This window comes from Agelaius tricolor, unplaced genomic scaffold (assembly GCF_023055355.1).
Source record: "Agelaius tricolor isolate 1412-34295 unplaced genomic scaffold, bAgeTri1.0.p SCAF_78, whole genome shotgun sequence".
Taxonomy (NCBI): Eukaryota; Metazoa; Chordata; class Aves; order Passeriformes; family Icteridae; genus Agelaius; species Agelaius tricolor.
Window position 1 is genome coordinate 852,986 of NW_027269338.1, and position 19,944 is coordinate 872,929.

Sequence of the window (19,944 nt, forward strand, 5' to 3'; positions counted from 1 at the left end):
TGGGCTCCAGCCATGTTCATCCTCAGTATCCACCCATTTTCTTCCTTTTCATGCTTTTGCCAGTCCGTCTTTAAGCTCTATCCAGTGCCTTCAGGGGAAATGAAACTTTCTGTTTTATTTCTCTCAACTGAGACTTCAGGTGACCTGTGCGGTGCTTTTCCAAACAACTCAATCAGCCACGATTGGCCCAGGTCAATGTGGGCTGTGGTAGCAACTGCTCTCCTCATCCAAGAGGCCAGGAAATCCAATCTGGGACAAAAGTTTGTGGTATATACTCTGCTCACCGTAACTGCAAGAAGGTGTGGAACAAGGGGCGGAGCTCGGTGTGTTACAAAGAGCTCTGGAATTGGCAGTGAGAGAAAGAGCAAACATTGGAACTCACTTGCCATCTGCTTTGAGCATTGCTCATGCCAACGGAGCCATTTGGAAAGAAAAAAGTCAAATACCAGCACAGGGATCTCTGATTAAATATGAACAAGAATTATTGTCCCTCCTTGATAACACCAAGCTGCGCAGAGAAGTGGCCGTACTGCAATCCAGGGCACACCAACTTGTGGATTGACAAGTCATTGTGGGAAATAGACTTGCAATAAAGCTGCACGAGAGGTTCCGCAACAAAGCATCCTGGTGTTAATTCCTGAGAAAGGAATTTCACCCCCATAGTTGAGGCCTGGATAGAGTTGGGCAGATTGAAAATTGGCTGCTTATCTAAAGACCACAATAAAGAGGGTGGTTGCTCTCAGTCGCCTCCACTTTTATCCTGCATATCCACACTTTTCCATCCGTTTCTTGCTTTAGGCAGTCAGTCTTTAAACTCTACCCAGAGTCTTCAGTGAAACTGAAACTTCCTTTTCTTTCTCCTCTTTCACCCCCCTTCAACACTCCAATCCTGCTGCCACTCTCCCACTGTCCCACATGCCCAGAGTTCCCCCCAGCCCCTCTCCCACCTGCTCACTGCCTTGCTGTCACACCTCAGATACCAACTGGTGTCCCCTATCAGATAACATCCCTCTCGGCACCTTGAGCCTGTAGATGATCTCTTGGAGGAGTGGTTGGGAAGTCACCTGGGTGACTTCCCCGGCCTTGTTGGTGTGACAGGAGAACTTCTGGACCCCCCAAGAAGGGATCCCCCAACACCAGGAGATACCTGAGCCCATGTTGGCGTGGTAGCTCAGAAGTTCCTTTTGCCACTTATCATTGCCACCACTTTTAATGAAGAGATGTGACTGCCATTGGGCTAAGAAGCATTTATTGCTCAGATAAACATCAGTCTCAGAGGCCATGGGAATTTAGAGGAGCAGGCAGTCAGCAATAGCACAAAGTAGTCACAAGTTCTTTGTTGCAAGACACTACATAAATATCTAATCCAATGGACTGTTATTTTGCTTTTCTAACTTACCGCCTTTACTCACTTCCAATGCACTGCTGATGATTTTACCCAATGGGCTTCTAACTCACGTGCACACCTTTGCTTCTCTTATAACTCTTAAACTCTTCACTTACTCTATGCAATCACATTTCTGTACTATAGACCCTTCACCATCTTTGCCCAATACAGTTTCTTACTTACTTCAGGCATATTCTTACTCACAACTTGAGAAACATCGATTTAGGATTTTTCTACTTAATGTCTGTGTACTTTATTCTTACACCAATTCAAGCTCCGTTCAAGGCTGCAGATCAAACCCTTCTGAATGCGTGGAAGTTTCCATCTTTCCATTTCCCACAGCCAGTAAACCCTAGGAGTGTTTCCTCTTCCAGTGATGCCTGGAGGTGATGGTTTTGAATGCAAAAGGTTCTTTTGAAAATATATTGGGCATTGCTCTGTAACAGACCTGACAGTTTTGTCCTATGGGACACTGAGGATCTGAGGCCACAGATCAGTCCCCATCTCATGAATTCCCCAGAGCATTGGTGCTTTTCTCCTTTATAAATTGCAGCAACAGTTGGGGAGGGCCTGACCTGGTTATTGGGAGTTACCTCTCACCCATGCAGCCACCCTCTTTATTGTGGGTTTTAGATAAGCAGCCAATTTTCAATCTGCCCAACTCTATCCAGGCCTCACCTCTGGGGCTGAAATTCCTTTCTCAGGAATTAACACCAGGATGCTTTGTTGTGGAACCTCTCGTGCAGCTTTATTGCAAGTCTATTTCCCACAATGACTTGTCAATCCACAAGTTGGTGTGCCCTGGATTGCAGTACGGCCACTTCTCCGCGCAGCTTGGTGTTATCAAGGAGGGACAATAATTCTTGTTTATATTTAATCGGAGATCCCTGTGCTGGTATTTGACTTTTTTCTTCCCATGTGCCTCCACGGGCATGAGCAATGCTCAAAGCAGATGGCAAGTGAGTTCCAATGTTTGCTCTTTCTCTCACTGCCAATTCCAGAGCTCTTTGTAACACACCGAGCTCCGCCCCTTGTTCCACATCTTCTTGCAGTTGCGGTGAGCAGAGTATATCCCACAAACTTTTGTCCCAGATTGGATTTCCTGGCCTCTTGGATGAGGAGAGCAGTTGCTACCACAGCCCACATTGACCTGGGCCAATCGTGGCTGATTGAGTTGTTAGGAAAAGCACCGCACAGGTCACCTGAAGTCTCAGTTGAGAAAAATAAAACAGAAAGTTTCATTTCCCCTGAAGGCACTGGATAGAGCTTAAAGACGGACTGGCAAAAGCATGAAAAGGAAGAAAATGGGTGGATACTGAGGATGAACATGGCTGGAGCCCATGGGGAAACAGGTAAAGGAACTCCAGTGAGGGTTTTTGGCAACACAAAAAGGAGGAGGAGGAGTAGCGCCTACAAAAAGCAAATATTGCAGATAAGGTCATCTGGCATATTGGGGCAGTCAGTGAAAATGGCCCTCAGAGACCCCATTTTTATGACCTTCCAGTTCCATAATAGAACTTCCAGAGAAAAGTGGAGCCATGCAAATAATTTCTTGAGGAAGTGCTGTTTCTGTATGAGATAAGAAGCTGATTGTACTGAATATTTATAATTGTGGTGGATAAATACCCCATGGCAAAATCTCCCCTGAGCTGCAGGACCAGGTGAGATCTGCTGTGATTCCAGGCTGATCAAGAATTCCATCTTTCTGATACCTCCAGTTCCATCAGGGAGTTCACTCCGGCTGATTTCGGTATCAGGGGCTGGGGAACACTGGGGACACTTGAGGGAGGGACACGGGACTGGGGTTGCAGAGTGGGGCCATGGGGGCTCCAGTGGGACGTTGTGGAGACAAGGGTGGATCCCCAGATTTGGGTTGGGGTCCTGGGGTGCCACCAAAAGGATCATGGGGCTGGGAGCTTGACTGGGGTGTGGGAGAGCATTGAGGGACACACTGGGGTGGGTGAGGGAGTGGCTTTGGGAATCTGGATGAGGTTCCTGAGGGCCCTGGGGTCACAAGTGGTCTAAAGAGGTGAGGGAGCAGGAATGAGTTCCTGGGGAGCATTGGGGGGACATCAGAAGGGTAAACACAGGACTGGGATTTGGACTGGGGTCTGGTGGGGCACTGAGGGGAGACTGGGGATGTCAGGGATTGTTGCCAGGGTTTGGGCTGGGGAACTGCAGAGGGTCTGGGGTGACACTAGGGGGGAAGGGACACGGGACTGGGAGTGGGGTTGTGGTGCTAGTGGGCACAGGGACAACACTGGAGGGGTCACAGGAATGGGATTCAGGAGGTCACTCCTGGGGGGACAGGGAGTTACCTGAGAACTTGGATCAAGCTCCTGGGGGTCATTAGGGGGAAACCAGTGGTAGGGGACATGGGACCATGGGAGTGGGATTGCTGTCCTGGAGTTCTGAGGGACCCTGGGGATTCCAGGCATAACACCAGGATTTGGGATCAGCATTCCAGGATGTGTCCTCGGGTCTTCTGGCCCGAGCTGCCCCTCAGTCCTGCTCCAGGCTGACCCCAGTTCCCCTCCTCAACCCCTCATAGAGGAACCCTTCCCATGTAACCCCATGTGCTCTTATTGTCCCCTCAGTGTGTCCCTCTTTGTCCCCCAGTGTCCCACACTGCTCTCAGTGGCCATTCGCTGCAATGGCTCTCCTGGCTCACACCCTGGCACTGCTGGCAATGACCATGGCCACGGTGGCCATCAAGGTGGTGCCCCTGGACATGGCCCAGGACTCCTTCAATGACCAGTACCGGGGCTGCGGCCCTGCCATGACCAAGGCATTGCCAGCACTCTACAAATTTGAGTTCCAGGTGAATCCTCTCTTTGCCAAGACTTGGGTGAAGGCCGAGGCTGAGTGGCGCAGGCGGGGCTCCCCTGTGTCCCCTCTGGCATCTCCAGCCCAGGCCGTGGCTCTCATGGCCTACACAACAAAGGACATTTACAAGGACTTCAACGCAGCCGTGCGTTCGTCTGGACACTCCCGCCAGCAATACCGGAACAACTTCCACTTCAAAACGCTGCATTTCCTGCTGACCCAGGCTCTGGTGAAACTGAGGCAGGCTCAGAACGGGCAGTGTCGCCACGTGTTCCGGGGTGTCCATGATGTCCGGTTCCAGGCACGGCGTGGCCAGAGGGTCCGGTTTGGCCAATTCACATCAACGTCGCTGAGCAAAGAGGTCGCCCAGAAGTACGGAACAGACACCATATTTGAGGTTCGCACGTGCCACGGCGTGGACATCCAGGGTTTTTCCTTCTATCTGAGCAACCGAGAGGTGCTGATCCCGCCATACGAAACCTTTGAGGTGACCAAAGTCACCCAGAATGGGAAGAGAGCATGGATCAGTCTCCGCTCCACCGGGACCTTCAGCAAACACAACTGCGCGTGGCTGTGAGGTGACAGCACAGGGGACAGCCTGGGGTGATGGGCACACACATAATAAGGCACAGGGGACAATGACATTGACTGGGGATGGGGGACAGGGGCATTCACTCTGAGTGGGGGGACAAGGATGTCCCCAGCTGGGGAAAAGGACAGGGATACTCAGTGCTCTGGACACTCACTGTAGGTGGGGGGACAGCGACACCCAGTGCTGGGGATGCCAACGGTGGGCAGGGAACACCCATGCCAGGGAACTGGGAGGGGGGACACTCACTGAGAGTTTGCGGACAGGAACACCCCATGCTGGGGACACCAAATCTGGTGACTCTGATTGCGGGCCCATGACAGGGCACAGGGATGGAGATCCTCACATCTGGGAGGAGACAGGGACACCACTGCCAGGGGTGGACAGGGACAGGGACAGAGGCAGGAAACCCCCTGTACTGATCCTGTCCCTCCACACCAAAGGCAGTGCTGTTGGGACAGGCCCTGTGTGTTGAATGCAGGTGGGCCAGGACCCTCCCTGGTACACCCTCTCTGAACCCCGGTCACCCCCTGTCAACCCAACGGCAAGCCCTGGACCCTGTCACCCCTAAACCCACCATGACCCCTGGACATCCCTAGCCCCTAACCCCCCATGACCTCCTTGATATCCTGTCACCTGTCACCTCACGGCCCCATATCGCCTGCCACCCCTAACTCCCCATTATGGCTGTCCCCACACCCTTCACTCCCCACATGATGCCCCTGGCATCCGTCTTTGTCCCCCAGGTGGGAGCATCCCCATGGAACCTTTCCACCTCAGAGGATGCCTCGAGGCCACCATGGTGCTGGCAGTGGCCACCAGGATCCTCTGAACCACGAGGCCACCAAGGTCACCAAGGTCACTGAGGTCACTGAGGTCACTGTGGTCACTTTGGCAACCATGGCTACCATGATCATCAAGACTCCCTCAGCCACTAGTCTAGCAGAGCCACCTGGGCCAGTGTGGCCACCAAGGCCATTGTGCAAAGCCATTTTAATAAATAATTCCATCAAAATAATTCTATTAAATAAATCTGTCACAGCCAGCAAAATGTCACAATTCTGAAGCAGGGCTCAAGGTCACTCCCCAGAAGAGCACTCGTGGGAACGTCTCTTTCGCTCAGCCTCCTCTCTTGGGGAGCATCCCCATCCAGGGGCACGAACCTCACACACATTTCATTCCAAGCAGGAACAGGGGAGAGGAATCTCTGTCTGAGAGGAGACTGGACATTCCCAGGGTCAGCTGATGGATGGCCAGGCCCATCTCTGGTGCTGCACTCTCAGTTGTCAGTTTGGCGTTGGTGATTTGGGCTGGTTTTAGCCCAATTCAGCACCAAAATCACCCCTCTCAATGCAGCCCCAATGGCCACAAATGGGGCATTGTCCCTTGGGCTTGTACCAGGAAAGCATCCTGCAATATCCTCAGCTCAGGCAAGCTTAAAGGCTGGAAACAGGGAGGTTCAAGAGTGCAAGGGCAGGTCTTGCCCCTGGGGAGGGACAGTCCCCAGTCCCCAGTCCAGGCTGGGTGGCACCTACTGGAGCAGCTCTGGAGAAGGACCTGGGGGTGCTGGTGGGTGACCAGTGGAGCTGGCCATGTGGCCTGAGGCCAGGAGGGATCCAGGAGGCATCAGGAAGAGCAGGGCCAGAAGGTCAGGGAGTGTTCCTGCCCCTGTCTTTCCCAGGGAGGCACATCAGGAATGCCATGTCCAGTTATGTCGAGTGCCGTGTCCAGTTCTGGGTTGCTCTGGACCCAATCCTGGTCTCAGGGATGACGCTGCCTGAGCTGGGAGGTTGGGCCAGGTGCCCACTCTGGGTCCTTCCAGCCTGACCTGTTCTGGGATTTGGGGATTCTGGCAGTTGTGGTTCAGGAATTGTCCACCAGAGGGCAGCAGCGAGCATGGGAAATCAGTTGCACTGTGCAGTTCCGGGTGCCAACAGCAGGCGGCAGCACGAGCTGCTGGCGCTGCCCAGCGCCCGCCCCGCCCCATCCCGGCCCCAGGGGCTCTGCAATGGTTTGGGCTGGAGCGACCTTAAAGCCCGTCCAGTGCCAGCCCTGCCATGGGCAGGGACATCTTCCCCTGGGCCAGGCTGCTCCAGGCCCAGCCCAACCAGGCCTTGAACCCTTCCAGGAGTGGAGAAGCCACAGCTTTGTTATAGATGGGTAATATGATGATTGGCTCTCACAATTAAGGGATGAATACTGTGTGTACGTAAAGAGAAGTTTTGTCAATTTATGGGTATGTTTGTTTTTCGGACACCCTCTGTTCTCCTCTTAGTCTCCTTTGCCCCCTCTGTATTGTTGCCACCAGAAGGCCCTGGTCGTCAGGGCTGTCAGGGACATGTGGATGGAGGGCGTGTACCTCTGCCCTTTGCATGGGGCAGTTGGGGAAGGGCCAAGCCTGTTGCTGGGGAGGCGTGGCATGCCTCACCTCACCTCCAATCAGTGCAGAGGAAGGTCTCCACCAATGGACAGCAAGGGAAAGTCAGCTGACAGACAAGGCCATGGATGGGCCAGGGATCTAAAAGGAAAATTTTTATATATGTATGACTACTTATGGATATGTATTTGCTGATGCAACACCAGGGGTATTAAAGGCACTGTGTTCCCCCCAGTGCTGTCCCTGTGCCCAACAGCCCCACAACCCCACTCCCAGTCCCTTGTCCCTTCCCCCCCTAGTGCCCCCCAGCCCAAACCCTGGGAACAATCCCTGACCTCCCCAGTGTCCCCTCAGTGCCCCACCAGCCACCCTCCCCATCCCAGTCCTGTTTTTACCATTCCATTGTCCCCCCCATGCTCCCCATAAACTCAAGCCTGCTCCCAGTCCTCTGCACCCTTCTCATAACACCAGGTCTCTCTGGGATTTCATCCAAATGCCTGAAGCTGCTCCCTCACCGGCCTCAGTGTCCCCCAGCTCCCTCTCCCCGACCCAAGTCCCAAACCGAGTCCCATTTCCCATGTCATGTCACCCCAGGACCCCAACCCAAACCCAGAGGTCACCCCCTACCCCTGCAATGTCCCCCTGGAGCCCCCATGGTACCACCCCACAATCCCAGTCCCATGTCCTCCCACAAGTGTCCCCAGTGTCCCCCAGCCCCTGGTAGCGAAATTGGCCAGAGTGAACTCCCTGATGGAAATGGAGGTAGCAGAAAGCCAGAATTCTTTCTCAGCTCGGAATCACAGCAGATCTCTCCTGGTCCTGCACATGAGGGGGGACTTTGCCATGGGGTATTTATCCACCACAATTATAAATATTCATTAGGAGGGGCTTCTTAACTAATGCAGATACATCACTTTCTCTGGAAATAATTTGCATGGTTCTGCCTCTTTCTGGAAGTCCTTTTATGGTACTGGAGGGTCATCCAAAGGGATTTCTGGGTGTGGTTCCTACTGAGTGTCCCAATATGCCAGATCATCTTTCCTGCAACTTCTGCTTTTTCCAGTCACTGCTCCTTCTTTGGTCCAGAACTTGCAAAAGACCCTCACTGGAGTTTCTTTATCTGTTTCTCCATGGATTCCATCCATGTTCATCCTGACTATTCACACTTCTACCACCTTTCCTTGGTTTGGCCCATTTATCTATAAGCTCTGTCCAGCACTATTGAGGGATCTGAAATTTTCTTTCTCTCTCTTATTGCTCACAGCCCAGTCCCCAGTCCCACTCCCACAGTTCCATGCAAACGTAGGAACTCACTTGCCATCTGCTTTGAGCATTGCTCATGCCAACGGAGCCATTTGGAAAGAAAAAAGTCAAATACCAGCACAGGGATCTCTGATTAAATATGAACAAGAATTATTGTCCCTCCTTGATAACACCCAGCTGCCCAAAGAAGTGGCCGTACTACAAACCAGGGCACACCAGCTTGCGGATTGAAAAATCATTGTGGGTTAATGCACTTGCAATAAAGCTGCATGAGAGGTTCTGCAACAAAGCATGCTGGTGTTAATTCCCGAGAAAGGAATTTCAGCCCCAGAGGTGAGGCCTGGATAGAGTTGGGCAGATTGAAAATTGGCTGCTTATCTAAAAGCCCACAATAAAGAGGGTGGCTGGCTGGGTTGGTGAGAGGTTATTCCCAATAACCAGGTCAGGCCCTCCCCAACTGATGCTGCAATTTGTAAAGGAGAAAAGCACCAGCAAAGCTCTGGGGAATTGATGAGATGGGGACAGGTCTGTGGCCTCAGATCTTCAGTGTCCTTAGGACAAAACTGTCAGGTCTGTTACAGAGCAATGCCTGATATGTTTTCAAAAGAACCCTTTGCATTCAAAACCATCACCTCCAGGCATCACTGAAAGAGGAAACACTCCCAATGATAACTGGCAAATGGATTTTCTGAGCCACCATGCCAGCCTGGGCTCAGGTATCTCCTGGTGTTGGTGGACCCTTCTTGGGGGGTCCAAGACTTCTCCTGTCACACCATCCAGGGAAGTCACACAATCCAGGGAAGTCACCCAGGCACTCCCCCAAGAGATCATCCCCAGGCTCAAGGTGCCTGCAGGGATGGCATCTGATAGGGGACCCCAGCTGGTATCTGAGGGGTGACAGAAACTCAGTGAGCAGTGGGGAGTGGGGAGAACTGGGGGAACATGGGACTGTGGGATTGGGGTCATGGGGGCTGAGCAATAAGCAAGAGAATAGAAAGTTTCAGATCCCTTAAAGATGTAGGATTGAGCTTAAAATGAATGGGTAAAAGCAAGGAAAGGGGGTAGAAGTGTGGATATCAGGATGAACGTGGATAGAATCCATGAAGAAACAGATAAAGAAACTCCAGTGAGGCTCTTTTGCAAGTTCTGGACCACAGATGGAGCAGCGCCTGCAAAAAGCAGAAGTTGCAGGAAAGGTGATCTGGCATATTGGGACACTCAGTAGGAACCACACCCAGAAATCCCTTTGGGTGACCCTCCAGTACCATAAAAGGACTTCCAGAAAGAGGCAGAACCATGCAAATTATTTCCAGAGAAAGTGATGTATCTGCATTAGGTAAGAAGCCCCTTCTAATGAATATTTATGATTATGATGGATAAATGCCCTATGGCAAAATCCCCCCTCATGTGCAGGAACAGGAGAGATCTGCTGTGATTCCGAGCTGATCAAGAATTCCGGCTTTCTGATACCTCCTTTTCCATCAGGGAGTTCACTCCAGGCAATTTCGGTATCAGAGACTGGGGGACAATGGGGTGATTTTAGAGGGGGTCACGGGACTGAGTGGCGGAGTGGGGCCATGGGGGGCTCCAGCAGGACACTGTGGGGTCAGGGGATGACCCCCAGATTTGGGTTGGAGATCTGGGGTTACTCTGAAAGGGTCATGGGACTGGGAGTAGAACTGGGGTTTGGGAGTGGGCCGAGGAGGACAGTGCGGGGTCAGGCACTGGCTTTAGGGATTTATTTGAGGTTTGTAATCAGTCCAGAGTCACAAGAAGGTTGCCGAGGATTGTGAGCAGGCTTGAGTTTTTGGTGAGCGCTGGGGGGACAATGGAAGGGAAACACTGGACTGGCATGGGGAGGGGGGCTGCTGGGGCACTGAGGGGACACTGGGGGCGTCAGGGATTGTTCCCAGGGCTTGGGCTGGGGAACTGCAGAGGGGCTGGGGTGACACTAGGGGGGAAGGGACACAGGGCTGGGAGCGGGGTTGTGGGGCTTGTGGGCACAGGAATGACACGGGAGGGGACACAGCAGTGGGATCCAGGGCGGGCATTGTGGGATTGCAATCCTGGAGGGCACAGCTGGGTGGAGAGGTAGTGACCCCAGAATTTGAATCATGGTCCTGGGGGACTGGGAGGCTGCTAATGGTTGATGATATGAGACCATGGGTGTGAGATTGTTGCTCTGAGGGTCTGAGGGACACTGGGGAGTCCTGGAATGACCCCAGGTTTTCAGATCAACATTCCAGGCTGTTTCCAAGGGTCTTCCCACCAGAGCTACTCCCCATCCCCTGGGCTGACACCCCACCTCAGGCCCTCACAGAGAGACCCTTCCTATGTACCCTTGTGTGCCCTAATTGTCCCCTCAGCGTGTCCCTCTTTGTCCCCCAGTGTCTCACACCGGTCCCGGTGACTTCTGCCCGCCATGGCTCTCCTGGCTCACACCCTGGCACTGCTGGCAATGACCATGGCAACTGCCATTGCCATCAAGGTGGTCCCCTTGGACATGGCCTGGGACTCCTTCGATGACCAGTACCGGGGCTGCAGCCCTGCCATGATCACGGCTCTGCCGTCCCTCTACGGCTTCGAGTACCAGAGGAATCCTCACTTTGCCAGGGGCTGGTATCATGCGGATGCTGAATGGCGCAAGCGGGGCTCCCATGTGTCCCCTCTGGCGTCCCCAGGGCAGGCCGTGGCTGTCATGGCCTACACAATGAAGTACCTATACAAGGAGTTCAACGCAGCCGTGCGCACAGCCGGGCACTCCAGCCAGGAATACCGGAACAACTTCCACTTCAAAGCGCTGCATTTCCTGCTGACCGATGCCCTGGGGACGCTGAGGCACGCTCAGAAGGGGAAGTGTTGCCACGTGTTCCGGGGCGTGCGGGGCGTTCATTTCAAGACACGGCATGGCCAGAAGGTCCGGTTTGGTCAATTCACATCAACGTCGCTGAGCAAAGAGGTCGCCCAGAAATATGGAACAGACACAATATTTGAGGTTCACACGTGCCACGGCGTGGACATCCAGGCTTTTTCCTATGATCCTGGCAACCGTGAGGTGCTGATCCCACCCTTTGAGACCTTCAAGGTCACCAAAGTCACCCAGAATGGGCAGAAGACAAAGATCAGTCTCCGCTCCACTGGGACCTTCAGCAAACACAACTGCGCGTGGCTGTGAGGTGACAACAGAGAGGAATGCCTGGGGTGAGGGGGACACCCACTGGGGACCTGGGGACACCAAAGATATGGCTCAGGGGGCAATGACACTCACTGGGCATGGGGGACAAGGACACCAACTGTGTGTGTGTGGGGAGAAGGACAACCAGTGCTGGTGATACCAAATTTGGGGGCACCCATTGTGGGCAAGAGGGAAAGAACATCCATGTCAGGGCACAGGGATGGGGATTCCCACTTCTGGGAGGGGACAGGGACAGGAACACCCCTGCCAAGGAAGGGCAGAGACTGACCCTGTCCCTCCCCACCAAAAGGATTTTGTTGGGATGGGCCCCATGTGTTGGGATGGGCCCCATGGGTGGGCAATGACCCACCATGGCACTCCCTGAGGCCCTCTCACCCCCTGTCACCCTCCATGGCACCCCCGACTCCCTCTGACCCCTGTCATCCCTAAGCCCACCATGACCTCATTGACCTACCTAGCCCCTCTACCCCCTGTGCCCCCCACCCACAACATCCTGTCACCTGTCACCTTATGGCCTCCATCTCTCCTGCCACCCCTAACCGTCCATTATGGGCATTCCCAACCCCCACACTCCTACATGGTCTCCCATTATGCCCCTTTTTGTCCCCCAGGCGGGACAATCCCCAGGGCCTCCTTCCACCGCAGAGGACTCCTCTTGGCCACCACAGCCCTCGCAGTGGCCACCAGAATTCTCTGGACCGCAAGGTCACCAAGGACATCATGGTCATTGTGGTCGCTGTGGCATCCGTGGCCACCATGATCATCAAGACTCCCTGAGCAACAAGACTATCACAGCCACTGTGACCACTGTGCCCACCAAGGTCATTGAGCAAAGCATTCCTATTAAAAATTTCTATCAAAACAATTCCATGAAACAATTTTTTAAAACAATTCAATTAAATAAATCTGACACAGCCAGCCAAAAGTGACAATTTCTTAAGCAAGGCTCAATGTCACTCCCACGAACAACACCCCTGGGAACGCCTCTTTCTTGAGGAGGATCCTTGAGGAGCATCCCCTTCCCGAGGGAGGAACCTCACACACATTTCATTTTACGCGGGAATAGAGGAGAGGAATCTCTGTCTCAGAGGGGACTCGACGTTCCCAGTGTCAGCTGATGGATGGCCAGGCCCAGCTCTGGTGCTTCATTCTCAGTTCTCCATTCGGGGCTGGTGATTTGGGCTGATTTTAGCCCAATTCAGCACCAAAATCAGCACAAGATCCCACTCCATGCAGCCCCAATGGCCACAAATGGGGCATTGTCCCTCGGGCACATTCCAGGCAAAGCATCCTGCCACATCCTGCAGTTCAGGGGGACCTTAAAGGCTGGAAACTTGGAGGTTCAAGAGGGCAAGGGCAGGTCCTGCCCCTGGGGAGCAACAGTTCCCAGTGTCGGTCCCAGATGGTGGCAACCTGCTAGAGAAGTACTGGGGAAGGACGAGGGGGTGTTGGTAGGTGACCAGTGGAGCTGGCCATGTGGCCTGGGGCCAGGAGGGATCTAGGGGGCATCAAGAGGTGAGGGACAAGGAGGTCAGGAAGTGATCATGCCCCTCTGCCCTGCCCAGGGAGGCACATCAGGACTGCTGGGTCCAGCTATGTCTAGTGCTATGTCCAGTTCTGCCCAGTGCCATATCCATTTATGGGCTGTTCTGGACCCAATCCTGTGCTCAGGGATGACGCTGCCTGAGCCGGGAGGTTGGGCCAGGTGCCCACTCTGGGTCCTTCCAGCCTGACCCATGCTGGGATTTGGGGATTCTGGCAGTTGCAGTTTGGGAATTGTCCACCGGAGGGCAGCAGTGAGTGCAGGGGAAATCAGCATCACTGCGCATGCGCCGCCCCCAGCTGCAGTTCCGGGTGCCAACAGCAGGCGGCAGCACGAGCTGCTGGCGCTGCCAAGCGCCCGCCCCGCCCCATCCCGGCCCCAGGGGCTCTGCAATGGTTTGGGCTGGAGCGACCTTAAAGCCCATCCGGTGCCAGCCCTGCCATGGGCAGGGACTTCTTCCCCTGGGCCAGGCTGCTCCAGGCCTGGCCCAGTCTGGCCTTGAACCGTTCCAGGAGTGGGGCAGCCACAGCTTTGGTATAGATGGGTAACATGATGATTGGCTCTCACAAATCAGGGATGAATATTGGTTGCATGTAAAGAGAAGTTTTGTTGATGCATGATTATGTTTTTGTGGTTTGGTTTTTAGACACTCTTTGTTTTCCCATTGTCCTAGGGTGAGGTTATGATGCTTGTAACCCCATTCATGTGTTCTGTTTATGCTCAATATTATATTCTGTGCTCTCAAGACTGGCTTAGAGTGAAGGCGGGGAGAAGAAGAAGCACAGAGTTTTGTTATCAGGAACTGGATTCCTCCTCCACATTCTGCTGGCTCACTGTTGATGTCTATGCATGGACGGGGCAGAACACCGCGCTCCTTTTGCTTTTTTGGTTGGTTATTTAGTTAGTTTAGCTACCTGAGGCAGTCTGAGTTTTCCCTGGACTTTTTTTCTTTCCCTTTTCTTGGAACTATTCAAACCTGCTCCAGACGGGGACCTAGGGAATCACTGAGATCTCGCACTTTGTAGCCTGACGGGGCCTATTCCGCAACTTTTCCCAGTGCCGGAGGGACTGATAACAGAGTGACCACCCACAGGAGAGACTTTCTGAATTTGTCATCTCTTCAGAGCAGTGAATGAGTGTTTTCATCTGGTATTCTTCATTTTGTGTGCTGGGGAGTGCTTGCTCTGTTAAATAAACAGGTTCTTTCCACTTCTCTCCAAGGAAGTTCTTTCCTGAACCAGCTGGGGGGAGGAGTCATGTAGGTTTAATTTCTGGAGGGACCCATTTTGGAGGTTTTCTCCCAAATTTGCCCTAAACCAGGACACTCATAGTCTCCTTTCCCCCCCTCAGTATCCTTGCCACCAGATGGCCCTGGTTGTCAGGGCTGTTAGGGACATGGGCTTGTATTTGTGCCCTTTGCATGGGGCAGCTGGGAATGGGAGAAACTGTGCTGGGGAGGCGTGGCATGACAATGCCTCACCCCCAGTCAGACTGCAAGAAAGTCTCCACCAATGGACAGCAAGGAAGAGTCAGCTGAAAGACTTTGGGAGGGGCCAGGGATATAGAAGGAAAATTTTTGTATATGTATGACTGCTTATGGATATGTATTTGGCTGGTGCAACACGAGGGGTATAAATGGCAGAGGTGACATTTTGTGGATGAGACTCTGGCTGCAGCTAATCACACCCCTTAGGATTCAAGCGGAACAACATTTTGGTATTGGCCATTTGATCAGAAAAATTCACCTTGCCAGAGGTCTCCTTGCAGAAAGGAGACAGAAGAGCCCTGTAATTTTATTCATGAAAACAGGGAGAGGCCATGGGGAATTTCCTCATGAGGTCTCTCAAATTTCTGGATGATGCAGCCTTCTTTTTACCCCAATTTCCCAGCCATATCTCCTACTCCCTTTCCCCATTGGCTGAGGTATTTGGAAAAAGTGTAGACTTCCCAATCCAGCCACTGCACATCCCTCTTGCTACACACCCTGCCCTTCTATAAGTCAGACACATGACCATTAAAATGAGCTTTAACTCCACCCTGGTTAGGGAAATTAATATTCATACACCTGTTAAGTCTTTATTCTTCTTCTTGAAGTTTAGGAATTTCACAGGATCTTGGCTGAACAGATGTCTGTCTCAAAGGAAAGCATTTTCTGAAATGGACAGTTTCTCTGGTGACTTCCCTATCTACAAGTCCCTGACCCTACTGACCACCAGATACACACAAACTGTTTGTAAAGACACTTTTCCTTTCAGAGTTGAATTAATTGTGGTGTGGAAATAGAGTTTGGTTGGTCTTAAGTCCTGAATATGTGGGAATTTACAGGATTTGGGCAAAAATGCTAAAAACCTGAATTTCCAAAGAATTAAAGGGCAATCAAGGGGACATTGGGGGAAAGGGGGGGTAAGTTTGGTGGGTTTTTTTCTCTCTTCTCTTCCTCTTCTCTTTTCCCTTTTTTCCCTTTCCCTCCAGAGAAAATGGCAGTGGTGTCCTTGGTGGGCTTGGTAACCAAATTTTTCTGGGGGTCATGGTGGCCTTGGTTATAACGGAGACCATGGTGACTATGAGAAACGTCTGCTCATGTTAAATTTTTAAAGGTTTATTAAACCATAACACAATAAAGGGACTGAATAAGGAAAAAGGGACAGAGCTGGGACTGTGGCCAACTGACACAAAATGGTGGCTCTGTCTTTTATACCCCTGCTGTTGCATCAACCAAATATATATTCATAAGCAGTCATACATATTCAAACACTTTCCTTATATATCCCTGGCCCCACCCAAAGCCTGCCAGTTGACTCTTCCTTGCTGTCCATTGGTGGAGACCTTCCTGCAGTCTGATTGGAGGTGAGGTGTTGTCATGCCACGCTACCCCAGCTTCTCCCATTCCCAGCTGCCCCATGCAAAGGGCACAGGTACACGCCCTCCCTCCACATGTCCCTGACAGCCCTGACAACCAGGGCTATCTGGTGGCAGCAATACAGAGGGGGGCAAATGAGACTATGTATGTCCTGGTTTAGGGCAAAATTTGGAGAAAAGCTCCAAAAGGGGCCCCTCCAGAAATTAAACATCAGGCTAAATCCCAAACGCCAAATTGACAACTGAGGCTGAAGCACCAGAACTGGGCCTGGCCATCCATCATCTGACCCTGGGAACGTCCAGTCCCCTCTCACATAGAGATTCCTCTCCCCTGTTCCTGATTAAAATGATTTGTGAATGAGGTTCCTCCTTCAGGAAGGGGATGCTTTCCAAGGGTCCTCCTCGAGGCAGAGAGAAAGAGACGTTCCCAAGAGTGTTGGTGTGGAGATTGACATTGAGACATGCTTAAGAAATTGTCACTTTTGGCTGGCTGTGACAGATTTATTTAATGGCATTGTTTTGACTGAATCATTTAATAGAATTGTTTGCACAATGGCCTTGGTGGCCACAGTAGCCACAGTGTGGTATCCTCATGGCTCAAGGAGTCTTGGTGATCAAGGTGGCCACAGTGGCCTTAGTGGTGATTGTGACCATGGTGGCCAGAGTGGCTGTGGTGGCTGCAGTGGCAACAGTTACAGCGGTGGCCCCAGTGACCTCATGGTGGCAATAGCTGCCAAGGTATCCCTAGTGGCAGTGGTAGCCTTGGTAGCCCTGGTGGTCTTGTTTCTCTGGGGGTCCTGATGGTCTTGGTGATCGTGGTGGCCACATTGACAACAGTGACCTTGGTTGCCATGGTAGCCATGGTTGCCACAGTGGCCACAGTGACCTCGGTGGCCTCATGGCTCAGAGGATTCCAGTGGCCACTGCCAGGGCTGTGGTGGCCAGGAGGAGTCCTCCAACGTGGAAGGGGGCACTGGGGACACTCCCACCTGAGGGACAAAGATGAGCATCAGGGGGACCATGAAGGGAGTGAAGGGGTCAGGGATGGCAATAAGGGAGGCTTTGGGGATCCAGGAGAGATGGGGGCCATGAGGTGACAGATGACAGGGTGTCAGGGGGGGGCATGGGGGGAAAGAGAGCCCAGGGATGTCAGGGGGGTCTTGGTGGGCTTAGGCGTGACAGGGGTCAGGAGGAGTCAGGGAGCGGGGGTTCAGGGAGGGCCAGGGAGTGTCCATGACCCACCCACATCCAGCACACAGGGCCCATCCCCACAGCACGGCCTTTGGAGGAGCGGGACAGGGTAGGCACAGAGGGTCCCCATCTCTTTCCCTGTCCCTGTTGTCCCATGGCAGGGGTGTCCCTGTCCATGTTCCCTCCCAGAAGTGGGGGTCCCCATCCCTGTGCCCTGTCATGGGAATTCGTGTCCCCACAATGGGTGTCCCCAGATTTGGGGTCCCCAGCATGGGCTGTCCTTGTCTTCCCCCACACAGTGGGAGTCCCTGCACCATCCCCAGTGAGTGTCATGGTGCCCTGTGCCTTATCACGGGTGTCCCAATGGCCACAGTGAGTGTCCCCATCACCCCAGGCTGCCCCCTGTGCCGTCACCTTGCAGCCACTCGCAGTTGTATTTGCTGGAGGTCCCGGTGGAACGGAGCTGGATTTTTGCCTTGTCCCCTATTTGGGTGACTTTGATGACCTCGAAGGTCTCAAAGGGTGGGATCAGAATGAACTGAACTGGAGAATCTTCAATTTTCACGCCGACACTCGCGCCCTTGCACGTGTGCACCTGGAACTCCGTCTCCTGCCCAGAGCACTGTGTAGTCTCATCGTTCATCCATATTGGCATGAAGCGACCAAACCGGACTTCATCACCATGCTGTGCCTCAAATCGGATCCCACACACTTTCTGTGACACATCATAACACAGCCCTTGCAGACTGTCCCTTGTTCTTGCCAGGGCATCGGTCAGCAGGAAATGCAGTGTTTTGAAGTGGAAGTTGTCCCGGTATTCCTGGTGGGAGCGCCCGGCCACGCGCACGGCATCATTGAACACACTGTGGAGGCCATCCATTGCGAAGGCCATGGTTGCGATGTTATGGTCTGGGGACAGAGGGGACTCAGGGGGTCCCTGCTTCTGCCACTCGGCTGCAGCCTTTACCCAAACCTCGGCAAACTTCTTGTTCTGCTCAAACTCAGAGTGGTTGAGGGCTGGCAATGCCGCGGTCATGGCAGGGCCACAGCCCCGGTACTGGTCATCAAAGGAGTCCTGGGCCATGTCCAGGGGCACCACCTCGATGCCCATGGTGGCCACGGCCATTGCCAGCAGTGCCAGGGTCTGAGCCAGGAGGGCCATGGAGGGGAGAGGCCACAGGGACCGGTGTGGACACTGGAGGACACAAAGGGGACACAGGGGAGACACAGAGGAGACACAGGGGAGACACAGGGAGGGTTCATCAGTGAGGGACTGGGCCGGTGAGTGGGGTCAGCCCAGGGGGAAGGGAGGCACTCCTGGCCAGCAGAGCCCTGGGCATGTCTGGGCTCCCTGATCCCAAATCCTGGGCTTACTTATCCCTCCCCAATGTCCCCCAGCCCCAGGAACCCCAATCCCACAGTACCGTGTCCTCCTGGCCCCCCAGAAGCCCAATCCTACTCCCATGACTACAAGTCCCCTCAGCCCCAGCAGAATCTCCACCCAAATCCTGGGGTCACTCTCTGAGCCCCTCAGTGTCCCTCTGAGTTGGTCCCCAGACCCCAATCCCACTCCCATTCCCCAGTTCCTTTGGTGTCACCCCAGGACATCAACCCAAATCCAGGCATCACCCTCTGCCCCCACAGTGTCTCCCAGCCCCCCCATCACCCCAATCCCACTCTCACCATCCCGTGTCCCCCCTCATTTTCCCCCAGAGCCCCCCATTACCCCAATCCCAGACCTGTGACTCCCCCAGTGTCCCCCCAGCACCGCAATCCCCATCCCTCAGTCCCGTGTCCCCCCAAGAGTTCCCCTGGGTCCCCCCAGTCCCGATACCAAAATCAGCTGGAGTGAAACTCCCTGATGGAACTGGAGGTATCAGAAAGCCGGAATTCTTTATCAGCTCAGACTCACAGTGGATCTCTCCTGGTCCTGCAGATCACGGGGGACTTTGCCACAGGGTCTTTATCCACCACACTTATAAATATTCATTAAAATGTGTCCCTCACCTCGTACAGAAACTTCCCTTTTCCGAGAAATAATTTGCATGGCTCTACCTCTGTCTGAAAATCCTTTTATGGTACTGGGGAGTCCTAAAAATTACTTTTCTCAGTGTGGTTTTCACTGAGTGCCCCAGTGTGCCAGATGACCTCAGCTTGAACTTTCACTTTAGGCAGGCACTGCTTGGTGTGTTACAGAATTTGCCAAACAACCCTCTCTTGAGTTCCCTTTATCTCTTTCTCCACAGCTTCCAGCAACATTTGCCCTGCTGTGTCCACACTTTTACATCCTTTTATTGTTTTTTGCTGTTTCTTCTTTAAGCCCTATCCAGCACCATTAAGGGATCTGAAACTTTCTATTCTCTCTCTTATTGCTCACCCTCCAGGACTCAAATCCCACAGTCCCATGTCCCCCAGTTTCCCCCAGTCCCACTCCCCACAGCTCACTGAGTTGCTGCCACACCTCAGATACCAGTTGGGGTCCCCTATCAGATGACATCCCTGTAGGCACCTTGAGCCTGGGGTTGATCTCTTGGGGGAGTGCCTGGGTGACTCTCTTGGCCTTGTTGGTGTGGCAGGAGAAGTTCTGGACCCACAAAAAAGGGATCCATCAATACCAGGAGATACCTGAGCCCATGTTGCCATGGTAGCTCAGAAAATCCATTTGCCAGTAATCATTGGGAGTGTTTCCTCTTCCAGTGATGCCTGGAGGTGA

At 53.1% G+C, this 19,944-nt stretch overlaps 4 protein-coding genes across 4 annotated transcripts in view; 2 read left to right on the plus strand and 2 right to left on the minus strand.

The window, feature by feature from the left end:
- LOC139585430 (erythroblast NAD(P)(+)--arginine ADP-ribosyltransferase-like) overlaps positions 1–19,184 on the minus strand; it is a 53,857-nt gene extending 34,673 nt beyond the window's left edge. The window contains exon 1 of the mRNA XM_071418184.1: positions 19,066–19,184. The gene's annotated coding sequence lies outside the window, so the exon portion shown is untranslated. The remainder of the gene's footprint in view (positions 1–19,065) is intronic.
- LOC139585416 (NAD(P)(+)--arginine ADP-ribosyltransferase 2-like) lies at positions 4,041–5,634 on the plus strand. Its single transcript, XM_071418172.1, has 3 exons — positions 4,041–4,786; positions 5,284–5,303; positions 5,549–5,634. Exons 1-3 carry the CDS (start codon positions 4,041–4,043, stop codon positions 5,632–5,634), a joined length of 852 nt encoding a protein of 283 aa, XP_071274273.1.
- On the plus strand, positions 10,865–11,696 carry LOC139585429 (NAD(P)(+)--arginine ADP-ribosyltransferase 2-like). Its single transcript, XM_071418183.1, has one exon. It carries the CDS (start codon positions 10,865–10,867, stop codon positions 11,615–11,617), a length of 753 nt encoding a protein of 250 aa, XP_071274284.1. The 3' UTR covers positions 11,618–11,696.
- On the minus strand, positions 17,617–19,273 carry LOC139585417 (erythroblast NAD(P)(+)--arginine ADP-ribosyltransferase-like). The gene is made up of 2 exons (XM_071418173.1): positions 19,144–19,273; positions 17,617–18,426 (listed from the first exon to the last, which is right to left on the minus strand). Exon 2 carries the CDS (start codon positions 18,391–18,393, stop codon positions 17,617–17,619), a length of 777 nt encoding a protein of 258 aa, XP_071274274.1. The 5' UTR covers positions 18,394–18,426; positions 19,144–19,273.
- Between the last annotated feature and the right edge of the window lie 671 nt (positions 19,274–19,944).

Excerpts from the sequence above, each read along its gene's own strand:
- LOC139585416 (XM_071418172.1), top strand. The coding sequence starts at position 4,041 with ATGGCTCTCCTGGCTCACACCCTGGCACTGCTGGCAATGACCATGGCC. Across the intron at positions 4,787-5,283 it reads AAACACAACTGCGCGTGGCT|GTGGGCCAGGACCCTCCCTG; the intron begins GTGAGGTGACAG and ends TGTTGAATGCAG. Across the intron at positions 5,304-5,548 it reads GTGGGCCAGGACCCTCCCTG|GTGGGAGCATCCCCATGGAA; the intron begins GTACACCCTCTC and ends TTTGTCCCCCAG.
- LOC139585429 (XM_071418183.1), top strand. The coding sequence starts at position 10,865 with ATGGCTCTCCTGGCTCACACCCTGGCACTGCTGGCAATGACCATGGCA.
- LOC139585417 (XM_071418173.1), bottom strand. The coding sequence starts at position 18,393 with ATGGCCCTCCTGGCTCAGACCCTGGCACTGCTGGCAATGGCCGTGGCC.